Source organism: Rhineura floridana, chromosome 4 (genome assembly GCF_030035675.1).
Source record: "Rhineura floridana isolate rRhiFlo1 chromosome 4, rRhiFlo1.hap2, whole genome shotgun sequence".
In the NCBI taxonomy this organism is placed as follows: Eukaryota; Metazoa; Chordata; class Lepidosauria; order Squamata; family Rhineuridae; genus Rhineura; species Rhineura floridana.
Window position 1 is genome coordinate 82533445 of NC_084483.1, and position 23246 is coordinate 82556690.

The 23246-nt window shown below is 41.7% G+C and overlaps 1 protein-coding gene across 8 annotated transcripts in view; it reads left to right on the plus strand.

The window, feature by feature from the left end:
• Positions 1-23246, plus strand: part of LIN28B (lin-28 homolog B) — a 159616-nt gene that overhangs the window by 21170 nt on the left and 115200 nt on the right. For 5 of the 8 annotated variants that reach the window (XM_061623453.1, XM_061623450.1, XM_061623452.1 and 2 more), the window contains one exon: positions 1751-1944. In XM_061623453.1, coding sequence (XP_061479437.1) covers positions 1751-1944 — 194 coding nt within the window. Of the gene's footprint in view, positions 1-623; positions 734-1247; positions 1396-1750; positions 1945-23246 lie in introns of those variants that run through there. The other 3 variants (XM_061623456.1, XM_061623454.1, XM_061623455.1) reach the window with 3 other exon arrangements.

Genomic DNA, 23246 nt, shown 5'->3' on the forward strand with positions numbered 1-23246 from the left:
TCTGAGCATAGATGGCTAGGATTGTGCTGTAAATCAATGAAACAATCCATTTCAGTACTGTGTTTACGGTTGCTTCTGTAACCGGTTTCAGGTTAGGTACTTCTAGCTAGTATTTTGTGGATCAGGTTTAAAGATGAGATCCTTAAGCGCACTTGCTGGAGTGCCTCTGTCCCATTAAGTGCACACCATCATGAAAGTGCGTGTAGCGGATGACAATTATTTCATTTGCACGTGGTGGTAATGAAAATCCGCTGCTCTAGAGAGCGGTGTTATTACATGCGGATCTCCCTCGCTGTGCTTCCCACAAAGGCCCTCCCCACTCCTTCGAGCGGCACCAGGCTCTACGTAGAGAAACATGCCAGCTCGCTGCAAGGCGAGTGTGTTTTGAAATTACGGTTGTTCATTCATAAATTATTCCGGCGTGTCAAGCCCACTTGAAGTGCCGATTGGCTACTCCTTCCTCTTGCCAAACCCCCTCTGAGGAGTGGAGGTGAAATTAGTAGCAAGAAGGCATGTAATTGACCGAGTCACGTGTGTGTAGGGGCCCGCAAACCGAGCGAGGGGGGGAGGAAGAGTCAAAAGAGGGAAAGCACGTTAGTTCAAGCGAGCGAAACTGATGATCGTTCAAAATCAAGATGTTAAGCTGATTCAAAAGACTGTTTCTAACCAGCAAGGGGGAACTTTTCGTTTCGCCACTTTGGAGCAGAGGGCCAATGGGGCAACATGGCCAAAGGTTATTCTTCCCCCCGTTGTTTTTTCAGGGGGGACTTTTTATTATTTTTCTTCCTTTCCCCTCACGCCTTCCATTTTTAAAAAGAAATCATTTTAAAATATTTGATCTTTCGTGCAAGAAAGGGGGGGTTCTATGGGGGGGACCTATTGTGGGTAAGATCTCCCAAGTGCTCCGCACCGCCCACTCCCGATTCACCCAACTTGAAAAGCTTTCAGAGGGGCCTTTTGTTCGAATTGTTCCTGTGCGATTGAGCAAGCAGTTGCTGGGAAAGGAGGGGGGGCGAAGAAACTTTTGTACACCTGCCCCCCCTCCTTCCTCTCCATGACTCTAGATTAAAGTGATTCTGGAGGGGAGGGAAGATTCGGTGGAGGAAGAGAGGAAAAGAGGGGATGGGCGCAGTTGGAAAAGAACACGGCGCTCGCTGCTGCTGCTACTGGATGGGCCGTCCCAAGTTGTTGTGCAATCGTCTTCTCTCTCGGCTCAGTTCCCCCCCCCCTCCGCCTTTTTCCTCCCTCCCTCGCCTGGCCAGCCAAGGCACATTCGACTGCGAATTCCTCTGGGGAGGGATGGGATCGGTGCTCAACCAACAGTACCCAAGTAAAGTATCGCTTTCTGGGGTGGTTTATGTGGCTGAAAGATGGAGTTAAAGGGCAGAATCGCACGTATGTACAGAATAACGTGGGCTGGGCTGCTGCGTGTGTGTGTGTGGTGTGAAAAATATAATCGGAGTGAGTCACAGCAGATGCTGCCTTTCCTTCAATAATGCCCTTAAGCACTGGGTGGGTTTTTAAAAATAATAATTTTATTTCCTTCCTGTGCGACTATGGTGTGCTTAATGTTTTTGTGGGTAGGAAGGGGGGTGGATTTCGTAATGTTTGTGCGTGCGTGCTTGTGGTTTCTGTCCTCTGTAGCAATCGTTCTTGAACAACAGCCAAGGAGATGTTAGTAGAATTTAATTCTTTGCCTTTTGTGTGTGTGCGTACGTTCTTGTTTTTCCGCAATCCCTCTCCAAATCAGCGGGGGCGCGTAAAGGTGGAGATGAGCCCGGGAAATTGCCGGAACAAGAAGAGGAAGAAGAAGAAGAATCCCAGGTTTTGCACGGAACAGGCCATTGCAAGTGGTTTAATGTGCGAATGGGGTTCGGATTTATTTCCATGATCAGCCGCGAGGGAAGCCCCTTGGAGACTCCGGTTGATGTCTTTGTACACCAAGTAAGCACGTTTAGTTGTTTTTAGTTAAGTCTTGCCCCCTTTTCCTTTAACCGATGCCTTAGTTTCATGTGGCGTAAAAGCGCCTCATCTACACACTTCCGTAGATGTTTGTTTGTGTCCCATTCTCTACTCCCTAAATGAGATCTATGGAATTGTTGGTGCTACAGAAAGAAAGAAAAGTGTGCCATCTCGACAGGCTTATAGTACAAGAACTTGATTTTGTTTAATGTTCTCCCGCTTTGTTTATGTGTGGCTTAAATATTGGTTATTTTTCACTTTTCATCAGTTCATGATCTAAATGATAAACTGGTTGCAACTCTGTGCATCCTTGTCTGAGTTAGCCCCATTAAATATAGTGGGATTTACTTTTCAGTAAACATGTACAGCACAGTGCTGATAACTTTCCCCAATTTGAAAATTAATATCCTTTTTATTATATGGTTGAATATGAGGCATCAAAGTACTAGTGGTTTTGTGTTTGTGTGTGAGTGAATTCCTCTGACTGGAAAATGTTCTCCTGTGGAATATAAGGCCATTGTCTTATTAAGGGCACAAGGCTCAAAAGTCAAATGGCAATAGGTGGCTATTGTCCTCATATATGCATATAACAGCAAGACCAAGCTAGTATTTAAATGTGCATATTGACTATAAAAACCATTATACTAATATTGGGGATCTAACAAATTTTATTTAACTGTGGCACATACATATGCATGTACTGAAATTGCCTTTAGCCCCCTTGATTATCTAAGCCCTAAAAACAGTAGTTAAATTCTGAATTGTACTGGTTTTATAATTTTTATAGTAATTTCAAAAGGATAAATATTGGGTAAATTATAGCATGAAATACCCCCAAATCTATACATATTTTGCTTAAAATTCCAATTGATTTCTTAATTCCACATGTATGTGTTTATTGTTGGATGTAGTGGGTCTGCAAAGCATAGATAATGTTTGAGCTTTGGCCGTATAACTGCTAAAGACAACATAATGTTTATGGTGGTCTTTTTCTAGCAAACTGAAAAAAATATTATATGCTAGGTATTAATTTGGGTATATCTTTCCTGAAAGCCTAGTTTGGACCAGTGCACTGCATAGTTTTGGGGTTCCCCCATCTATTTTGTGGATCATATTTTTAAAAGAACTGACTTTAAATTGAAAACAAAAGGAATATGACTTCAGTTGTAAAGCCATTTACTGTTTCAATGATTCTACTGAACTCAGTGAGACTACTCCAGAATTAGTGATCTGAGAATTGCTATTGCTACTGCTCAAGATAATATTTATTTGTATTATTTTCCATCTTAGGTCATCAACATTGGTTTATTTAACTACAAAACTGGGGAAAACTGTTGAGATCAGATGTGTTTTCTAACATAGAAATATTACTTTAACAGAATTTTAAGCTCTCAACTTGATATTGGCACATAAAAACTCATTTTCTTATGTTTCTCCTGACATATAATTACTAAAGCTGTTGTCATTGTTGATTGCTAGCAGCGTCTGGCCTTGTTCCTGTTCTCCCCTGCATCTTTGACCTTTCTTTAGGTCACTGCATGAGGTTTACTATCCTATATGTTTAACTTTTTATATATGAAAGAACATTTTTCTAATCATATGTAGTATTATTTTCTTTGGTCTTCAATATGAAAATCAGAAATGTTTACAATATAACTGTTCTTTAATATTCATAACAACAAAGTTGTTTCCTATAAGTGCCTTTGGATAAATTCACTCAGTGAACAGCTAATGCAGGTTTCTGACTTCAGTGCTGCTGTTCCACTGCGGAAGAGACAAGTATCTCTATGTGGGGGACCATTTCTTTGACTTTGAGAACTGCAGTGGTAAGCCTAGTGTTACACGCAGTTTTCTTCCATGTACGTATGCACCTTTTTTGGATTCTTATGACGTGGTATATCAACATACAGTATAGTACCCAGCTATTGGTATACATTTTAAAAGAGAATTGTGTAAAGAATACCTCACCTTATCCCTAAGGCTGAGGGCAAGTACTTTTTATCTCATACATTGTCTTACAAATACAATTGGACAAGTTATAGTTTTACAGAAATAGTTCTGAGATGCATACTCTGGTCACAGTTACACACACTTGTTAGTTGCAACAGTTATGACTTCTATATGTGAAAGAACAATCATGGATATTTGTCACAGATGGAGGAATGTTTATCATTTAACTATAGTCCTTTTCACTGAAGGCAGTGTAATCTCTCTCTCTCTCTCTCTCTCAAAATCCTCTTCACAGAAGGCAGTTTCCCCTCCTCTCACTCATACATACATACACTGCTGCCTGTCAGCTCATAAATTATGATGTGGTGTAGCTGCATATGTGAACTGTCTCAATGAGCTGGTACCCAATAATTCCATGATAATAGGAGTGTATGAACCCAATTATTTGAGGTTTAAATTCACTGGTCCATGCACTGAGCCATGGTAGCTATAAGGAATAAGGTACGTAAATAAACCTGCTAGAAAGCATATTAATTTATCTCTTTGTGATAAATGATTATACTATAAGTAAAAACAAGTAATTTATTAGTTATACCCAAGAGAGAAATCTAAATGTTAAGAAATATTTTAATCCTCTATATGTTACTAATATCTTCATCAAACTTGAAGATAGCATCTCATGAATACTTCCTAACGTGTGTTCTGTGAATGTTCATAATAAATTGTTTTCATAAGACGTATACTATTTTGATATAGCACTTTGATCTGTGCTATTGTAGAGTCATTTTATAAAATACTGAACAGATGGGGAAATTTATTTTCCATTGTGTTTGGCAGTATGTCCGGAAGCATTTAACCAATTGATTTGTTATAATTTGTGTAATACTTAGTTGGGGTTTGATCAGAATTTTTGCTTGTTGAAAAAGTGTTCAGAAATATTAATTGATATTAACCCATCAACTTCCCTCCACTCTCATGAATCAGAAAAAGAGAAGCTAGTTGGGGTGGGAGGAACACTTCCTGTCCATTGGAATAGGATAGGATTGGCAACAAGCAGCAGATCCCATGCCTCTGGGGCCAGTAAGGGGCCCTTCTGCATTCCTGGGCCCTCGGCCGGAGCCGGACCTGTTGGTAAATGCAGAAACATCTGCAAGTGGAGCCAGCATGTGTGGGAATGTGGTGGGGGCATGCATGCCCCTCCCCACTTAACCCCACATGTCTTTGCACTGAATTCATTAATAGAGCTATAGTATTTAAAATATGTTCTTAACTGAAGCGACATTAGAATGAATTGTGAGTCCATGGCTCTTGAATTATGTGGTTCACTTTATAAACAGGCTGCTAGGATGATAGTGGGTTGTATTCAACATAGAGCTAAGGCAAACATTCTGCAGTGGAATATCCGTCTCTTCCCCCCACATGCCCTTAAATCTGTTCTGGAGTTTCCCTGGAGCAGATCTGGGGAGAGCATGGGGAAGGGGGTAAGAGAGGTGAAAATCCCATTGTGCAAGCAGAAGTTGTTACACTCACACAAATATTTAGTTGAATACTGCCCATAATTTCTTCGTTACTCTACTAAATCACCCATACTTGAACCAAAAGTTACAGTGCCTTGCAAAAGTAATCAGACTCCTGACCAATGGTCTCATATTACTGAATTACAAATGGTACACTGTAATTTCATTCTGTATGATATCTTATTTTGAAACACTGAAACCAATGTTGCCTTACAGTAATTGATTTTGAGTCTCAGTGTTTCAAAATAAAATATCATACAGAACAAAATTACAATGTACCATTTTAATTCAGTAATATAAGACCATTGGTCAGGGGTCTGATTACTTTTGCAAGGCACTGTATGTTTGTGTACATTTGTTGTAGCATTCATTGATAAATCTTTGGGGACAATGAGGTTATTGACTTTCTACTTAACTTAATTATTCCAGATTTATTACTTGGCGGATAGTAAGTCCTCTTGATGTTAGTTAAACTTAATTCTGTGCAATGGATTTGGTTTTTTAAAGGATAAACATTCTGATTTTTAAAAATTCTTTGCAATGGTGTGGCTTGAATGCTTGCTTTTCTTATGTACTTGGCGTTATACTATAGAATGACATAATCATATTTCCTATACACATTTACATGAGAATAAGTTCCATTTAACTCAATACAACTTAACTTCTGAGTACATCTGTATAATATTATAGTATTAATAATGCCTTTACACTGTTAATACTGCCTTTCTTTCTAGCAATATTTTTGATTATCTTCAATTTTCCAAAACCTTAGGAAAAGTGCCATGTTCCGTATTATAACAAACTCAGAAACAACTCAGCAATAATTCAATGCCCATAAATAGCGTGAACAATCTAGATTGTTAAAAGTATTTATATTTTTTTGTTGGACACGTTCAGCTTTACAGTACAATCCTAAGCTTAGAACTAAGTAGAACTGTGTTGGATATTGTGCCATTCACTGAAGGAGTCCTTCTGCTTACAGAAGGGCTTTTAGGATTAAGTTCATACCAGTGGAAGAGTGAAGGTAATTTTTCCTATTTCCCCTCTCCCTGTAGCTCCCTGTGCCAACTCCCACACTCTTTCAGAAGGTTCCCCAGTTGTTCAGAGGAGATTTTCTAAGGGCTATGGGGGTGGTGAGGATTGCAGAAATTACTTCCTGTTAGTAGAAGCAGGAGTGGAGTTCTGCTTAATGTAAGCTTAGCTGCATCAAGGTGTTGGATACTTACTCCCTAGTATGTAGGCTTGTGAGCTTTAGTTGCTTGTGGTTCTTATTGTGAGAAGAATAGCACAAATGGAATGTGCTTTCTTTGATAAGTGGATGGAAGAGCAATGTTTGTCTTGCCATTGGTGAACTTTGGGACAGAGATGAGGAAGTCTTAAATGTTTTAGAAGTTCTAGAGTTTTTGCTTATTTACAGTAATGTTTAATTGGGCTTAATCAGCAATTAAAGAATTAGGGCTGTAGTCAGTTGTGTCATTCTGTTTGTGAAAGGCTCTTTGATCTAGCAGAGGCTTCCATGAATGTAAGGGGGGGTGAAAGGTAATTTTTACTTATTTTCCCTTTTCTCTGCATCTCCTCCAATCTGCTCTAGGGGGTCGGAGATCCTCTGGAACAGTATGAGAGATGCTGCAGGGAAAAGTGGGTTTGTGAAAACCATCTTTCTCCCCTTATCTGCAGAAGCCTCTAGTCTAGTGGATCAAATAGCTTTCCATGAGCAGAATGACACTATTTGACACAACCCTTAATAATTGTACCAATTTAGACTGCAATCTTACATCCATTTACCTGGGACTAAGCCTGACAACTCAATGGGGCTTGCTTCTGAGAAGAGATATAAAAGATTGCTCAATTAGTTGATTAAACCTTGTAGCCATGGCTTGTTCTCATATTATAAACTGTACAAATGCTGTTCTAAAGTATATTGAAATATTGGAATATTTGCTACCATTACCCAAACTTGTGTACATCTATTCTCTAGTAATCTCACACAGAACCATATGAATTTATTAAATTGAGGTATATAGCTTCAGTTTTAGTTTTAGCTTAGGTAATTTATACCCCAATTCTAAACACATTTACTTATAGAGCGGTCTAAAAATGTAATAAAATAAAAATAAAATAAATAAAAAAATAAATGTCAATCTGTAATTTAGAATGACCAGATGGTCTAAAAATGTAAATGTACTGCCTTCAAGTCAATTCTGTCTTATGGCGACCCTATGAATAGGGTTTTCATGGGGGTGAGAGGCAGTGACTGGCCCAAGGTCACCCAGTGAGCTTCATGGCTATGTGGGGATTTGAACCCTGGTCTCCCAGGTCGTAGTCCAACACCTTAACCACTACAACACACTGGCTCTCAGATGGTCTAAAGAGGTGACAAAAACAGGAGGCAATATTAAGACACATTTCATTTCTTAATCTCCTTTCCAAAGTAACAATTGAAGAGAAGCTTTCATGAAGGAAATGTGCAAACTGTTTCAACACCCACAACTTGTATGCTTTCCCACAAAGTTCCTTTTTAAATATTATGCTAGAAGTGAGAGAGATGCAACTTGTTTGAGCTCTCTGTCTCTCTCTGCTCTTTTAAAATGGTACTAAGACAAACCTATTGCCATGTAAATACACTCAGAATAGAAAATCCTTGTTAACTTAAAGTGGTTTCTTTAAATTCACTTATTTGCCACAGATTAAATAACCTGTTTTAGGGATTCTCAGGTTTTGTCGTTAGTTTACTCACGTTCAGAAAGTAACTATCCAAGGCTCCTAAATGTCAAGCAAATTATTAAGTGTACAAAGCGTGCCCCATTCAAACATATTAACAAACCATAGTTTGGGCTCATGTGCAAGAAAGGTGATTTTTATTGATTCTTCCATCTCTCTGCTTCTCCTGAATTGCTCTAGAGCGCTTCAAGGACAAAGTTGGACTGAGAAGTGCTCCTAGACTATGGACCTGTTTGTTCAATGGGAGTGCAATGCCACTATCTACCTAATTCCCAGAACTAAGAATTGGCATCTGCTCTACTTCCTCTCTCTCCCACCACCACCACCTCCTAATCTGTAGTACCAGATGAGGGGACTGTGAGGCCCCTGTAAATGTTGTACAGTAATTATGGTAAGTGTTGGTTTTGTAGGGTAAATGTGGTGGTGGGGGAGTATGTGAATTGGAATGTTGAGGAATGCTGAGTTGTGATTGGCTGAGTGTCTGGGTGATTGAAGGTATAAATGAGAGAATGATAGTTGGAGGTTGGTTGGTTGTTGTTAGTTCTGGGTTTTGGAGGGGTGGATTTGTGTTTAGGTAGGTAGTGAGGCAGGTTTTAGGACTAAGAGGTATAAAGAGAAAACTATGATATGTAACCACATGCATGTTGACTGAACTTAAAGTAATCTTGTTTATTAAAATGAATAGTTTTGGTTTAACAACATGCCTGATACTTGGCTGGGATATTACAGACAAGAAGAGTGGGCAGAGCAAATACCAAAGCTGGGAACAGTATCAGTGGTGGCAGGGTTGAAGGTATAGTGTAACAGCAGCAGGTATCCAAAGCAACCCAGGGCTGTAATCTTTAACCAGAAAGATACAGGGAGGTTGTGGCCTGTAAGTGCACCCAAACACTACATAGCAATCTATGGAGAAATTAAGGCACAGTCTCAGGGCACTATTGTGTTACAGAGTGTCAGGTGGGGGTGCCTAGTAGTAGGATCATGAGAGACCTGTGCTGGGGCCAGTGGAAGAGATCCATTATGAGACCAGACCCAGAGTAGGGGTCTGACAGGGACTCCCCAAACACACTTTTATATAGCAATGCCGCTTTGTTTCCTCAGCCCTTGCTATATTCACCAGGTTTACAGGCAAGCTTCTCCCCTCTCTGCCACTTTATGTCCTTTCTAAAGATCACAGCTATGGGTTTGCTTTAGGCTTGCCAGGTCTACAGTTTTCACCTGGAGACTCTGGATTTTTGGGGTCCTCTATGGATCTCTGGGTGAGTCACCTTAATCTCTGGACTCCCAGCTTTCATTTTTTTTAAAAAAAAGTAGTGTTCTGGTTCAAGAGATATACACCAAAACATCAGCCACCACCCCCTGCAACTTCTATTAAATGAGCTTTAGCTGGCTGTCTAACCCCATCCTTTCAGGTTTGTAGCCAGTAAGTGAAGTCAGAGTTGTGATAGACAAGGGATTTTTTCACTTCCAAGCAGTACCTAGACCCCATTGCAAGGTCAGAAAACGTTTGTTTTTTCATGCTTATGAAGTATATAACTTTTAGTCTTTTGCTCTCCTGTGTGCAGGAGTCAAACAAGTTTAAATTTTCCTGGGCTGTTAAAGAAGGTAGTGTTTTGAAAACCTTCCCAGTATGAAGCTTTAATCCAATACTCAGTTTTCTGGGAGTAAAGCTGCAATGCTAATCGCACATAACTGGAGTAAACCCCACTGAATTCCATAGAACTTACTTTTGAGTAGACATGGCTAGGATTGTGCTGTAAATTAATGGGCTTTTGAGTGAACATAGCAAAGGACTGTGTTTGTGTTGTAAATCTTTCTCCCTCCAATCCTATTTTTAAAGCAATTAGGCAGGGCTTATGTAGGTATCACTGCTTTTATTATGTTAGAAACTAATACTGATTTTATTTTATTTTTTAAAAAAATGTTCTGCAATGACCAACTGGTTTTGACAATATATTATATGGGGTGGGCTGTATGTATTTTTACATCTGCTGTGTGTGTGTGTATGGATTTTTCCAACAACCCTGTGAGGTAGGGTTGCCAGCTGGAAACCAAGGCAGCTCACAATAAGAAATAAACCAAATAGCCATAAAAATAAGTGTAAACAGTTCAAAACAGCTTAAAGTGGCATGATTTTGAATTTTGGGCTGGGTGGGTGAAATTCCTTATTACTTGTTGCCATTCTGGGCACACTTCCCTGTTACTCAAACATTGGGTAATATTGAATACATTTTACATGCTTCTGAGTAAACAAACATAGGATTGCACTATAAATATCTTTAGAAGTTGTGTAAATAATAAACATCTTTAACAGTCACGCTTATATAAATATTTTGTCATACTATGTCCCGATAAGTATCGGATTTCACACTATGATTGTAGATTATTTTTTCCTCTACATTTTAAGTGTGCCCTTCTTCCTTGAGGTGGTCATGTTTTCATCCTGTGGGGCAAATTAGGCTGAGAGATGGTGAGTAGCCCATATCACTCAGTAAACATTATAGCTCATTTCCATTTTAAAAATTTTATTAAAACAATTTACATGCAGGTAACGTTTATTAAATAGATCTACACAATATGTTTAAAGCACATCCAAGTCGCATTTAAAGTGCATAGCTTCCCCTAAAGAATCCTGGGAAGTGCAGTTTTCCCCTCACAGTTATAGTTTCCACCACCCTTAACAAACTACTGTTCCCATTATCATGTGGTATGATTCATGTGCTTCAAATGTGTGTTGAATGTGCTTTAAATGAATGTTGTGGATTTGCCATAGGTATGATGTGCATTCATTAGTGAATTGCAAAGAACAATTTTAAAAGATGCTTCTTTAAACAGGGGAAGGGTTGTAGCTCAGTGGTAGGGCATATGCTTTGCATGCAAAGGCCCAAAGTTCAATTTCTGGAAAAGACTATTGTCTGGAATCCTGGAGAGCCAATGCTAGTCCATGTCATCAGTACTGAGCTAGATGGTATCAAATGGCCTGACTCAGTACAAGGCACATTCCTTTATTCCTAAAAATGGAAAGAGACCTAAGGGCCACAGCGACTCCAAAATGTATTTATGTATTTTATTTACAATATTTATATACCACTTCATTGTAAAGAAAAACTCAAAGCAGTTTACAGATGGAATTAAAACAATAAAATTGTTGGCAAACACAGTTAAAGATGAGTATTTAAAAACATTCAAAATAATAAAACCAACGAGTTAAAAACAGATGAAAAGCACAATAGCTTCTACCTGCCTGGGTAGGCTTGCCTAAACAAACATGTTTTTAGCCGGTGCTGAAAAGAGTACAATTAAGGTGTCTGCCTAATGCCAATAGGACGGGAGTTCCAAAGCGTAGGTGCTGCCTAACACTAAAGGACTGAATAGAACAAGTGCTATATGGCACCCATAACATGAAAAGCACACCTTGAACTTGGCCTGGTAGCAAATCAGCAACCAATGCAGATTTCAGAGCAGAGGTATTATGTGCTGATAGGGTCTCACTCATGTCAGCAATCATGCCACAGCATTCTGCGCTAACTGCAGCCCCTGGGTCAGGTTGCGCTGCATGGAGACTTCTGTGACCTTGGCTGACTGGCTGCTAGGATATTTTTAGTTTTGGATTTTGGTTATGAATCCTGTCTGGTTGTGGGATGGTGAGGTTTCTTCCTTACTCATAGGAATCTTGTTGTCGTTTGTATGGTATTGCATTTAGGAAATCATCAGTGTCTTTTTCTTTTTCTATTTGCATTTCGTTTACCTTTAGCCTCACTCCCTTACATCCATAAAAGCAACAACAGTGGTTCCAAGCGCTCAGCTCAACCCCCTTAAACCCACTGATGATGCACTTTGTTGGTTGCATGATGGTTTGTTTTTTGCCCACTAATGGTAAAAGAGAATTCACATATTGGGAAGTGTGGCTTCAATTGCTGTTGTTCCCAAGGTGTTGCCTGTGAAGATAGACCAAACCATGTGTGTTTTCTCTCTGTCATTTATTACTCACTGGAACTGGGTTGGCTGTCAAAGTGAGTTTATAGCAGCTCGCAGGGTAGACAGAAAAGGGAAGAGAATATACTTTTACTCATTTCTCAGACCTCTTTCTGAAGTGAAAGGTCAAATCTGTAAAGATGTTTGGAGCAGCCATGTTAACAGGTAGAGGCAGGGCATTCCAGGCATTGGGTTGCCAACCCTGCTTGCATATGGATATATTTGCAGAGGATCTCTATTCAAGCTTTACCAACAGCACAATCCAAACTATATCTACTCAGAAGTAAGTCCTGTTGAGTTCTATGGGGCTTAGTCCCTTAATAAGTGTGTTTAGAATTGCAGCCTTCAGGGGCATCTATCTTTACTCCTGAGTGCTCCCATCTAACATCTCTACAACACTAGGCTTTCTTCCTACAATGGCTTTCTGGTGACTAGCCTAGCCTGAGGGCCAGAAGCAAGTAGGCTCGATTAAATGTTCCCTACCCAGGCTCCATCTTTTATCTATGATTTCTATCTTAATTTCCAGTCAGAGAAATGTTCTTGTATTCTATGCCTCAAGCAACTGTGGTTAATGCTTAATGTATCATGCTTAATGACATCACTAGGGCCCGCCCCTGAAATCTCAGGGTTTGGGATGCTTCTGACCCGGCAACTTTGCTTCCTTAACCCTCTACTGTATCTCTGAGGTAATTTCGCTGCCACATTTTGATACTGTTTCACAATCCTTGTTTATTTTCCCCAGTCGTTATATGTGTTATAGTAGCTGGCCAAATAACCAGGCATGTTTTGAACCAAAGTGATTTATTAAATAACAGATTTGAATATGAACAATAATATTTTGTCTTCAGGTTCTTAAATGTGTGTTTACAAATAAATGTCCTTTACTTCTGAATGATGTACTTATTAAATTGCTGGATTAACACCAATACTAACTATCTACACTACAACCACTAACTTCCTAACTACCACACTACAACCACTCTTCCTACCTTTCTCTTCAAAAATCAAGTCCTATCTGCTGTTCAGTTGCCAAACACTCAGATAAAAAACTCACCATCCCATTCACTCAGACAATCACAAACCAGCCTGAATCAACATTCTATCTCACTCGTTCCCCGCTCCCAACCCTCACCACTTCATCATTCTAATATACTAAATCACATATAACATAATACAAACACATACAACGTATTAACCTACAACTGTGGAACAAGCATCCTATAGCACCTCTGTCTTGGTGGATTCAGTTTCAGTTTAAATTATGATCTCAATGGCATTTAATCTGAATGGAGTATTTCTTCCTGTGGTTAATTGCACTTTTCTTAAGACTCTTTTGTTTTGCGATTACTGTTGTGCCTCTTCCACATTGCTAGGTATTAAATACTAGCTTAGTGGTTCCCAACCCGTATGAGTATAGGACCCCCTTTTTAAGTTGAAAAATTTTTGTGACCCCCCCTCCCCCACGCTAATTGTGATTTTAGTCTCTCTTAATTGAAAAAATGGTATGTGGCAAAATCACATCTCCAAATATCCCTTTCCATTAAAAGCTAACTGCAGACAGGGAAGTATTACTTTCTTTTCTTAATGCAAAGGTCCAATCAAATTGGTATTCCCCTCCCCCCCCACAGTCTGAAGACATACAGTCTTGTTTTCCAACACCCATGGGTTACAGTGTTGGACTAAAATCCAGGTTCAAATCCCCACCTAGCCATGGAGTGCACTGGGTGACCTTGAGCCAGACACAGTCTCTCAGCCTGACCTATCTCATAGGATTGGTGTAAGGATAAAATGGAAGGGGGGGGGCTATGTGCACCACCTTAAGCAACTTGGAGGAAAGTGGGATATAAATGCAATAATTAAATAAATACATTTCAGCTGAAGTATGTGGACCCCAGCCTCAGCCAACCTGCTGAGCTTTTTAAAAAAAATAATAATCAAGAAGCAGCAATGTGTAGTGGTGGGGATACTAGACTGTAAAGACAAAAGGGTGAATAGATTGAGGAAGGGGGTTAGTGCTTTCAGGCCTTGCAATGATCATCAGAACTGCTGACTTGGCTAGTGTGCACTTGGGTAATGAGAGTGGAGCAGAAGACAGATCAGCGTGCACACACAACCTCCTGCAAGCATCTGCAGGCGTGCATGCATTCAGGCACATGGGAGGGGGGACTGCCGCAGCATCTTGGAGAGAGAGATTGGGGGGTAGAGTGTAGGTGGAAGAAAGAGGGGACGCTGGCACACACATTTAGCCTCAGAGATGGGGGGTGAGCAAGCAGTACCGCCCCTAGGCACCAGGAAGCAGGACAGTTGCCCCGGGCCCCGCACTTGGCGATCCGATTTTGTTTAAGATGTGTGGGCGTGAGAGCGCAGGCATCCTGTGAGGTAGTGCGAAAGAGGTGGCCGGGGAGGTGGCGTCGCGGTCCTTGGGTGTCAAATCCTGAGCAGCGCTTTCTGATCCTTGTCTCTCTATGAGCCGCACAGCCTGAACTTCCCGTATTCAATTGGAAGTCGCTCTCAGCCGTGGTTCTCTGTGGACACTGAAACATCTGCCGCTCTAGCCTTTTTGGCATCTCTATGGTGAAAGCCTTCACTGCTTTGCATTAGAAAATGAAGGAAAACTTTGCCTATCAACAGTGTGTATAGCTCTAAACGACGGATTTGGGGGCAGTTACTAATATCTGGGGACTGTCAACACCCAGTGTGTGTGGGGGAAGCAGAAAGTGGGAGAGTCAGACATTCATTCTAACAGCTGCCCGTCATGCTTTATGGGGTGCTGCTCCCCTATATTTAGTGTTTTAAAATGAGCCCCTCCTAGTCATTGGTTCAGCTGCTCAGGGGTAAACATTCTCACTGCTCAGAAGGTTTTTTTGGGGAAAAACCCTGTCAACTGCCCAAGGCCTAGGGACAGATGAGGCTTTGTCCCGCTAGTGGGAAGAGATGTGACAGAGAAGGGAGCAGCCAGGTAGCCTTGTCCAAGTGTTAGCCAGTTGTTAACAATGTCTGCAATCCTAATCACACTTACCTGGAAGTAAGACAAACTATACTCAGTGGGAATTATTTCCAAGTAACAAGATGTTGGACCAGGATCTTTGTTTAAAATGTGTAAGAGTCAAGGAGGTGCTTTGGTATTGTGCTGACAACACAGAAAAAGATGGTCTGTGGGGGAAGGGTTCTTCTGAGACTTGGCTGTACCTGAGCTGGGAAACAGGCCATTATACAAACATTAAGTCTCTCTCTCTCTCTCTCTCTCTCTCTCTCTCTCTCTCTCTCTCTCTCTCTCTCTCTCTCTCTCTCTCTCTCTCTCTCTCTCTCTCTCTCTCTCTCACTCACTCACTCACTCACTCACTCACTCACTCACTCACTCACTCACTCACTCACTCACTCACTCACTCACTCACTCACTCACTCACTCACTCACTCACTCACTCACTCACTCACTCACTCACTCACTCACTCACTCACTCACTCACTCACTCACTCACTCACTCACTCACTCACTCACTCACTCACTCACTCACTCACTCACTCACTCACTCACTCACTCACTCACTCACTCACTCACTCACTCACTCACTCACTCACTCACTCACTCACTCACTCACACGAGAGAGAAGAGAGAGAGAGAACCTTAATGTTTGTATAATGACCTCAAGGTTCTCATAAAAAAGCTAGTAGAACTCAACTCACAAGCCTGAAGTCTATTATTTAAGAACTACGATGTCTCAAGAAAAGTTGTCTAATTTGACTTTATTATCAATAGAACATAAATTGTGTGAAAATCTAGATTTTGACAAGTTGATTAATGATTTTGCAGAAGTGAAAGCAAGGAAAATAATTTTTCGAGAATAAATAGTTTCTTATATTTGTATTATTTTTATTTTAATCCAAATGTAATTGCCCGTCAAGAAAGCAGCCAGACATTTACAGAAATGATTAAATTCTGTCATCCTCGATATTTAAAACAATGGTTCTGTACAAAGTGTTTTCAGTTGTTTAGTTAGGAAGATAAAGATGGGAAAATATGCCTAGAAATAGACTGCCATATCTAGCAGATATCGACAAAAGGAAGAAAGATGTCGAGAGACCAGTGAAGAAATAGATATGTATGGAACAGGTTGACTAGAGGCCTATTTCCTGAAGTGAAGGTAATCATATTTGTATTTAATATGTTGTTAGCCTCATATGTAAATATTATAATTACATATATTCGTAAATAAAATCTCTCTCTCTCTCTCTCTCTCTCTCTCTGTCGAGATATATATATATATATAATAGAGAGAGAGAAAGAATGGGGGAGGCAACTATGCTTTTGCCCCGGGCTCCGCACATGCTAAGGGTGGGCCTGCGAGCAAGTCCTGAGTGTACTAGCTGCTCCTTGGCTCCATCTGGACCAAAGGTGAGATCTGGGTGGACTCACAAATAAGAATACTTTTTAAAAAGAGGTGGCAGCAAATGAGGAGTCAAGAAAGGCAGGCAGGCTGGCTGGCTGTCAGGAAGGAAAGGGGAAAGCACCCTTTCCTTGTGGCCTTGCTTTTTGCTTCATGAAAAGCCCTCTCCTCTAAGAGCAGCAGCAGCAGCGACAGTGTGAGGAGATGGGAGTCAGTGATAGAAATCTCCTCTTCTTCCTGGTAGCTCCACCTTCAACCTTGTTTGGGATCTGCAGCTGTTTCATAGGCAGATGCCTGCCCTCAGCGTGCCTGAAAGATGCTCTGCTGCTTCAGCAAAAGTCCTCCCCTCTTGTTTGGAGCAAGGGAAAGGTGTTATCTGCAGCGGCAGTGGGCAACAGCCAGCATCCAGGGAATAAAGACTTCTTTTAAAAAATCATAAATAATTCACTTCTTTACTGTTTGTGACCCCCTCTGGATTACTTCACGACCCCCTGGAGTCACAGCCCCCAGGTTGGGAACCACTGTACTAGCTTCTTTTACAATGCATGGTACTAATTGTTATGTTCTACTAAATAGGGATAATAAAGCGTAGGTTCCTAGTGTGATCAAGAGACAAAATACAAGACTGACATCTTAAACTGTTCTCTTCTAACTGTCTTGCACTGAAAGTAGTGGGACTGTCATCTTACTGCCCTGTTGCAGCAGCATCTACCCACTTGCAGAAAGATGTTCCACATGGTGCTCTTCTATGACAGGTGGTAGATGTATTAACAACAGGCCATTGTGTGTGTGTGTGTGTGTGTGTGTGTGAAAACTGCATCCTGTGCTGGAATAATACATCTGAAATGTGTCACTGTGTTGTAGGCATGGGCACTACATTATATTTATGAGTTCTGAAAATTATGGATTGGATCCAGTCTTTGCTTGTACCAGTGGAAGAGGGAAGTAACTTTTTCCTATCCACCCTTTGCTTTGCAACCCCTCCCACTCTCTGAAAATCAGCTTTAGAAGGTTGGGGATGGGGCTGTAAGGGAGAGGCAGAATTACCAAAAAATGCTGTCTCTTCTCTTCTGCCAATAGGATCCCCCCGATGGATGAAAAGTCATCCATGAGTGGAAAGACTTTTCTGTTTGCTAGCAGCTAAGTTTAGATCTAACTGAAAAATTTCTAAATGTTTGTTTATATTTAAAGGACAATGAGAGACTTGCGCTCATGCAAAGGGACTTCACTGTCCTGTCTTTTCCCTTGCAGCCCCCACTAGGGATGGGAGAGAATATCTGCTAAATCAGGCTTAGTACCTGATTCCTATTGAATCTGATAGTCCGCTATCTTTTTGGACCAGCACTGATTTCTTGCAGCAGGCCGCAGCTGTAATCAGCACAGATTTTTTTTCAATCTCCCCCCCCCATTTTACGTAATTATCTTCGTAATTTCCTCTAAGTTGATGCATTCATAACAGTGTGTAGCTGTGATAAATAGGAAAAAATAAACCACATGGAACACCGTGAGCATTTACATAGGCACTTATGTTAAAAACTATGCAATTTTTTTCTGTAACCAAAACAACAGCCGATCAAATTGACAAGTGCCAAAGCAAGAGGGAACAAAAAAGGGTGGATCGGGATAGAACGATGGACTATTGGAATACAAGCAGATTGGAACTAGGCAGCAAACCCCCCAGTGTGTGCCCAAAATCTGCTCCAGAAGGTTCCCCAACACCCTGGAGCAGATTTTGGGCACACATGGGGGCTGCAAGGGGTGAGGAGAGAAAGGTCAAGTCCCCTTGTGTGTGTGCAAGTCTGTTCTGCTTGTACGCACACCGCATAGGATAGAACCTACTGTTCTTATTTTACTAAGAAGCAGATTAATGTATTTTTAAAAGCATTTATTTTTAATTTGCTTCACTAAGATAACTTATTAGAGTTTATGACTACTTTGCTCTATTTCATTTAATATGGTTTTGTAATTTTTAATGCAGTTTAAAATGGTTAACATTGTTATTTGTGCTGTATACAGTATATTAGGTGCTTGCAGAGCAATAGTTATAATTGTAGATGTGGTGTGGTTGAAGATTCAGAGAAATACGAGTTAACTAAGGAATGAAACAAGAACCCTGTCAACTTTCAGGAATTTTTAAGGCTTTAATCTGACAGCAGTTAGTATTGTAACAAGAACGCTAATGATCATCAATGTGTACTTTTTCATTAATGTTTCAGATAGGAAGGGCAAAGGGTTTCCCTTACAGCATCTTATTTCCTTCTAATAAGGGAACTGTGGTGGTCTTAATTATTTCCAGATATACAGCTAGACAGTTTGAGGTATTCACTCTCTCTCTCTCTCTCTCGTGTGTGTGTGTGTGTAATTGCAAGCTAAAACTACTTGGTTGTATATTGTATAGGAATATGTATTGAAAACCAGCAAAATGAAGATATCCTGAATGGCACTGGCTTCGCACACCTATAGATCAACTATTTTGTTTTTTACAATATCAGTTGCCAAGTTCTTAAGTCAAAGGCCTCTTGAGATTTTATTGGCTTATTTCATCAATAACCTATTGGCTGATACGCTGCCCTTGTAAAGTATTTATTGCGCAGCAATTTAACAAGAATGTTTACTTGCACACCTAAAAGTGTGACTACACAAATACATAAAGATTTACAGTGGAGAAGTCTATTGATTTTTAATAAGCTTCTTATCAAGACCATAACAAAGTCCTACCATTTTCCCCATACTCTCTCTCTCTGCAGTGTAACATTTTGTGTATAAACTCATACAAAATTACATATTTAGTCTCTCTTCCCCCTCCCCCCAGGTAGTGTTAAGTAGATGGGTTAAATTTTACCCATCTTTCTCGTGTGAACCATTTACGTAGGTTTGAGAGTGAATGCTACTTTAGTGCATTGAGGCAGCCACTAAGCACAGAACAAACACAAGAGAAATAGTCCAGAACTTGGCCTTTGCTCTGCCCCTATATAGCTGCATTAGCCTCAAAGATGGAAGGGGGAAAGGGAGTGGATAGGAGGGAGAATGTCCTATCAGTCATTTAGGCCAGGGGAAGGGGTTCATTCATGTATAGGGTTGCCAGGTCTCCGGTTTTCTGCCGGAGTCTCCGGCAAAAGGGGGCCGTCTCCGGCCTCCGGCCATATTTATGCTAAATAGATAGATCTCCGGTTTTCAAGAGCCTCCCCCAGCCACGCATGCGTGATTCATGCATGTGTATGCTGCTGAAGACTCTTCCCGCCCACCCGCCTTTTCCCAGGCAGGCGCAGGTGCAGGAGGAGGAAGCAGCGTCTTCCCGCCCACCCGCCTTTTTCCAGTGAGGCACAGGAGGAGGAAGTAGCGTTGGCTGGGCAGCCTGCTGAGGGTGGGCTGAAGCGAGCGGGCGCATCTCTGTCGAGCCTCAGGGCGGCGGGCAGGACCGAGGCGGAGGCCGTTGCTCAGCCGTCGAGGCGCCTCCATGCGGCACAGCCGCTGCCACTGCCAGACGGCACCGTGGAGTAGCAGCGGGACATGCTTGCGCACCTCCTTGGGCTGCGCTGCCACCGCTGTAAGTCTCGCCGGCTGGCGGGAGGCAGAGCGCGGCCGAGTAATGCAAGCACCTCTCCTGCTACAGATCCTGCTCGGTGCGCTGCTCAGGTAAGGCGGGCAGGACGGGGATCGCCTCTGGCCGGGGCAGCCACCGCCGCCGCCTCGCGCCTCTTGGGGAGCAGGTTCTGGGCGGGGCTGGTTGTGGGTCCTCAGAGGGAAGGGACACTTTGCACGTGTGCAGAGGCACGCTGCTGCTTTCCACAAGGAAGCGCGTCTCCGGGACTAGAGCTGAGCGCTAAGGTTGAAAACTGGTTCTGGGGTTCACATCAAGGGCCAGGCAGCCCCTCCCCCCCACGCGCGCTTTCTTTCCTGGAGTGTCCCTCGGGCCGCCGCTCCCAGCCTCTCTAGCTACTTACCCTGAGCCGGCCTGGGCGTCAAGCCAAAGGCAAGCCTAGAAGAGAGAGACACCCCCCCCCGTGCAGATCGTCCCCTGCTTGTGGCGGGGGGGGCGTGAAGCGGGTGCGGGAGGGAGGGAGGCGGGCCTCAGACCTAGAGAGGCGTTCTGCCCCTTCCAGAGGGGAGAACTTTGGCTGCTGCCGCTTTTCCCTTCCACACAGTAATGATACATTATTGGATACAGACCTGCAACTGCTTACATTAAGACCAACCTCACTTAAGTGTCATTACTCTCGCTCCTTAGAAATATTGCTGTTACTCAAACCTGTTCGCAGCTAGGGCTTTACTCAGCTGGCAGTCTACTAACTTTTGTTCTTTGTGATGCTCCTCCTAATTCCCCCTCCCTGCTGTGGGAATTAGGCATAACCACCACCATGTTAACTGCAGAACACCCAAGTTGATCCAACTCTGTTAGCCAACCCACTAACAGCCAATTATAAACAGCAAACACTTTATCAAGCAAGTAGCAAAGTGGTGAAGAATTTTGAGAGATTTACTATGTGGCTTCAATCAAAGTCTCATTCTTACATTTTAAAGGAACAAAAAAATAACAAATCTCATGGAAATGCATAGGAGGAAGTTTTGAGCTTTGCATAATTTCTTTGAACAGAAGAATAAAGGTCAAATGGTTTACAGTAATTTATTCTGCCTCCCTGCAATTTAATTATGATTGATGTGACTAAAAATCACGACCACAAAATAACATTCTTATGACAGAATTTTTTTTCAGTGTGTCACTTCCAAGGTTAATAAGTATAGTGCATTATGTAGCTGCCAAAGGTATGCAAGAGTTGGGGAAGGTAGCATTAAAGCTAACTTATGTAGAGAGAGAAATACAGGAATTGGCAAATGCACCATGACTCTCTGCAGGCCACAAGTCTCCATAAATGTAATGTAAATTGCCTTTACATTCTTAAGATAGTGGAACTGTATCACAGCCATTCATCTCAAGCTGGAAGGTTGGAGAGGGTTTGCATATATTTTAAAACCAAATCTGCACATAGACTTGCAGACTTCTGCTAGTAAATAGCAACCTCACTTCCTTCTTTTTCCCCCCTATGGTAAATGTGCAATATATGGCAAAAATTACTGGCTGTTTCTATACCATGTTGATTATTATTATCACCAACTGAGATACTCAGTTAATACTTTTGTAAAAGATACAGGAATAGAAGGCTCTCTCTAACACACATATGGTCTTTGTTATTTACCCAGCTTTCAAAAATCCTTCAAATGTATAACTCTGAAAGCAGGCTAATATAGATCTCTTTAGAATTTTGCCTCCACATTTGATTGTAAAATGGATGATCCAGCCTGTTGTTAGTGTGTACATGTGGTGCAGTTAGACATGCAGTCTCTAGTGGCTGCAATGCATGCAATTCCAATATTGCATTCAAAGTGTCCTTCTGTGCATGGAATGCCTTTTTCGCTTATGAAGGTCTGTTTTCAACTTAGTGGAAAACTTTGTGCAACAGATGTCAAGTGAAATCTAGAGGTGTTCTTCTATTTGCATAATTTCATGGTAATATCCAACCATGTCATACTCAGAGCAGACCTACTGAAATCAATGGATTGTATGACTAACACCCAGTCCTATCTGGTTTTTAAGGTGAGTCGCTTTGGGCCATTTTAGTGATAAAAGTGTATAATAAGCATTTCAGTTTGCAATGCTCTTCTGCTAAGCTGGAGACAGCCCATGAATGACTGGAAGGGGCCATCTAGTTGACAAAGGGTACCTTGAGATTCAAGGCTGAGTAAAGCACTCCTTTTGAAGACCCTTCACTGTCAGCCAATTACAATTCTGGTTATTACCTACAAAGTCTTAAATGGCTTGGGACCAGGTCATCAGAAGGATCACCTCCTCCAGCATGAACTGGTTAACTGCAGTCTTTTGAGAAGCTCTGCTTTGTGTTCTGCCACCAAAACAGATCCCAAGGAAGCCTAACCCTTTTCAGTGGAAGTGCTATGGTTGTGAAAGGTCCATAGGAAGGAAGGCAAGACTGGCCTCTTCTCTGTTGTCCTTAAGGTGCCTGACCTTGGGCCAGTCACTGCCTCTCAGCCTCAGTGGAAGGCAATGGTAAACCCCCTCTGAATACCACTTACCATGAAAACCCTATTTATAGGGTTGCCATAAGTCGGAATTGACTTGAAGGCAGTACAATTCCATTTTTCATCCTAATACCCAGGACACCCCAGTTCTCACAGAGCTACAGTTTGTCATAGTGATTCAACAGACAGCCTCTCTTCCCAGAGATTTCTGTGATTGTAGCTCTGTTAGGGCAACAGGAGTCCTCTAACAGCTTTCAGCACCCTTTGCAAACTACACTTCCCAGGATTTGTTGAGGGAAGCCATGGCTGTTTAAAGTGGAATAATAGTGGATTAAATGTCTGGTGTGAATGTGGCCTGAGTCTTAGCAAGTGGAGGAAGTAACTCCTATTGAGTTCTGTGGGGCTTAGTTCCTTAATAAGCATGCTTACAGTTGCTGCCTTCAGGGGCATCTATCTGTGCTCCCATCTAACCTCTCTGCAACACTAAGCTCCTTTCTTCCAATAATGGCCTGGCCTGAGGGAATGTAAACCCTTCTTGCCAGAAGCAAGTAGGCTAGATTAAATGTTCCCTAAAGGTGTTGAACTGTGACCTGGCAGACCAGGGTTTGAATCCCCACACAGCCATGAAGCTCCCTGGGTGACCTTGGGCCAGTCACTGCCTCTCAGACTCAGAGGAAGGCAATAGTAAACCACCTCTGTCTGA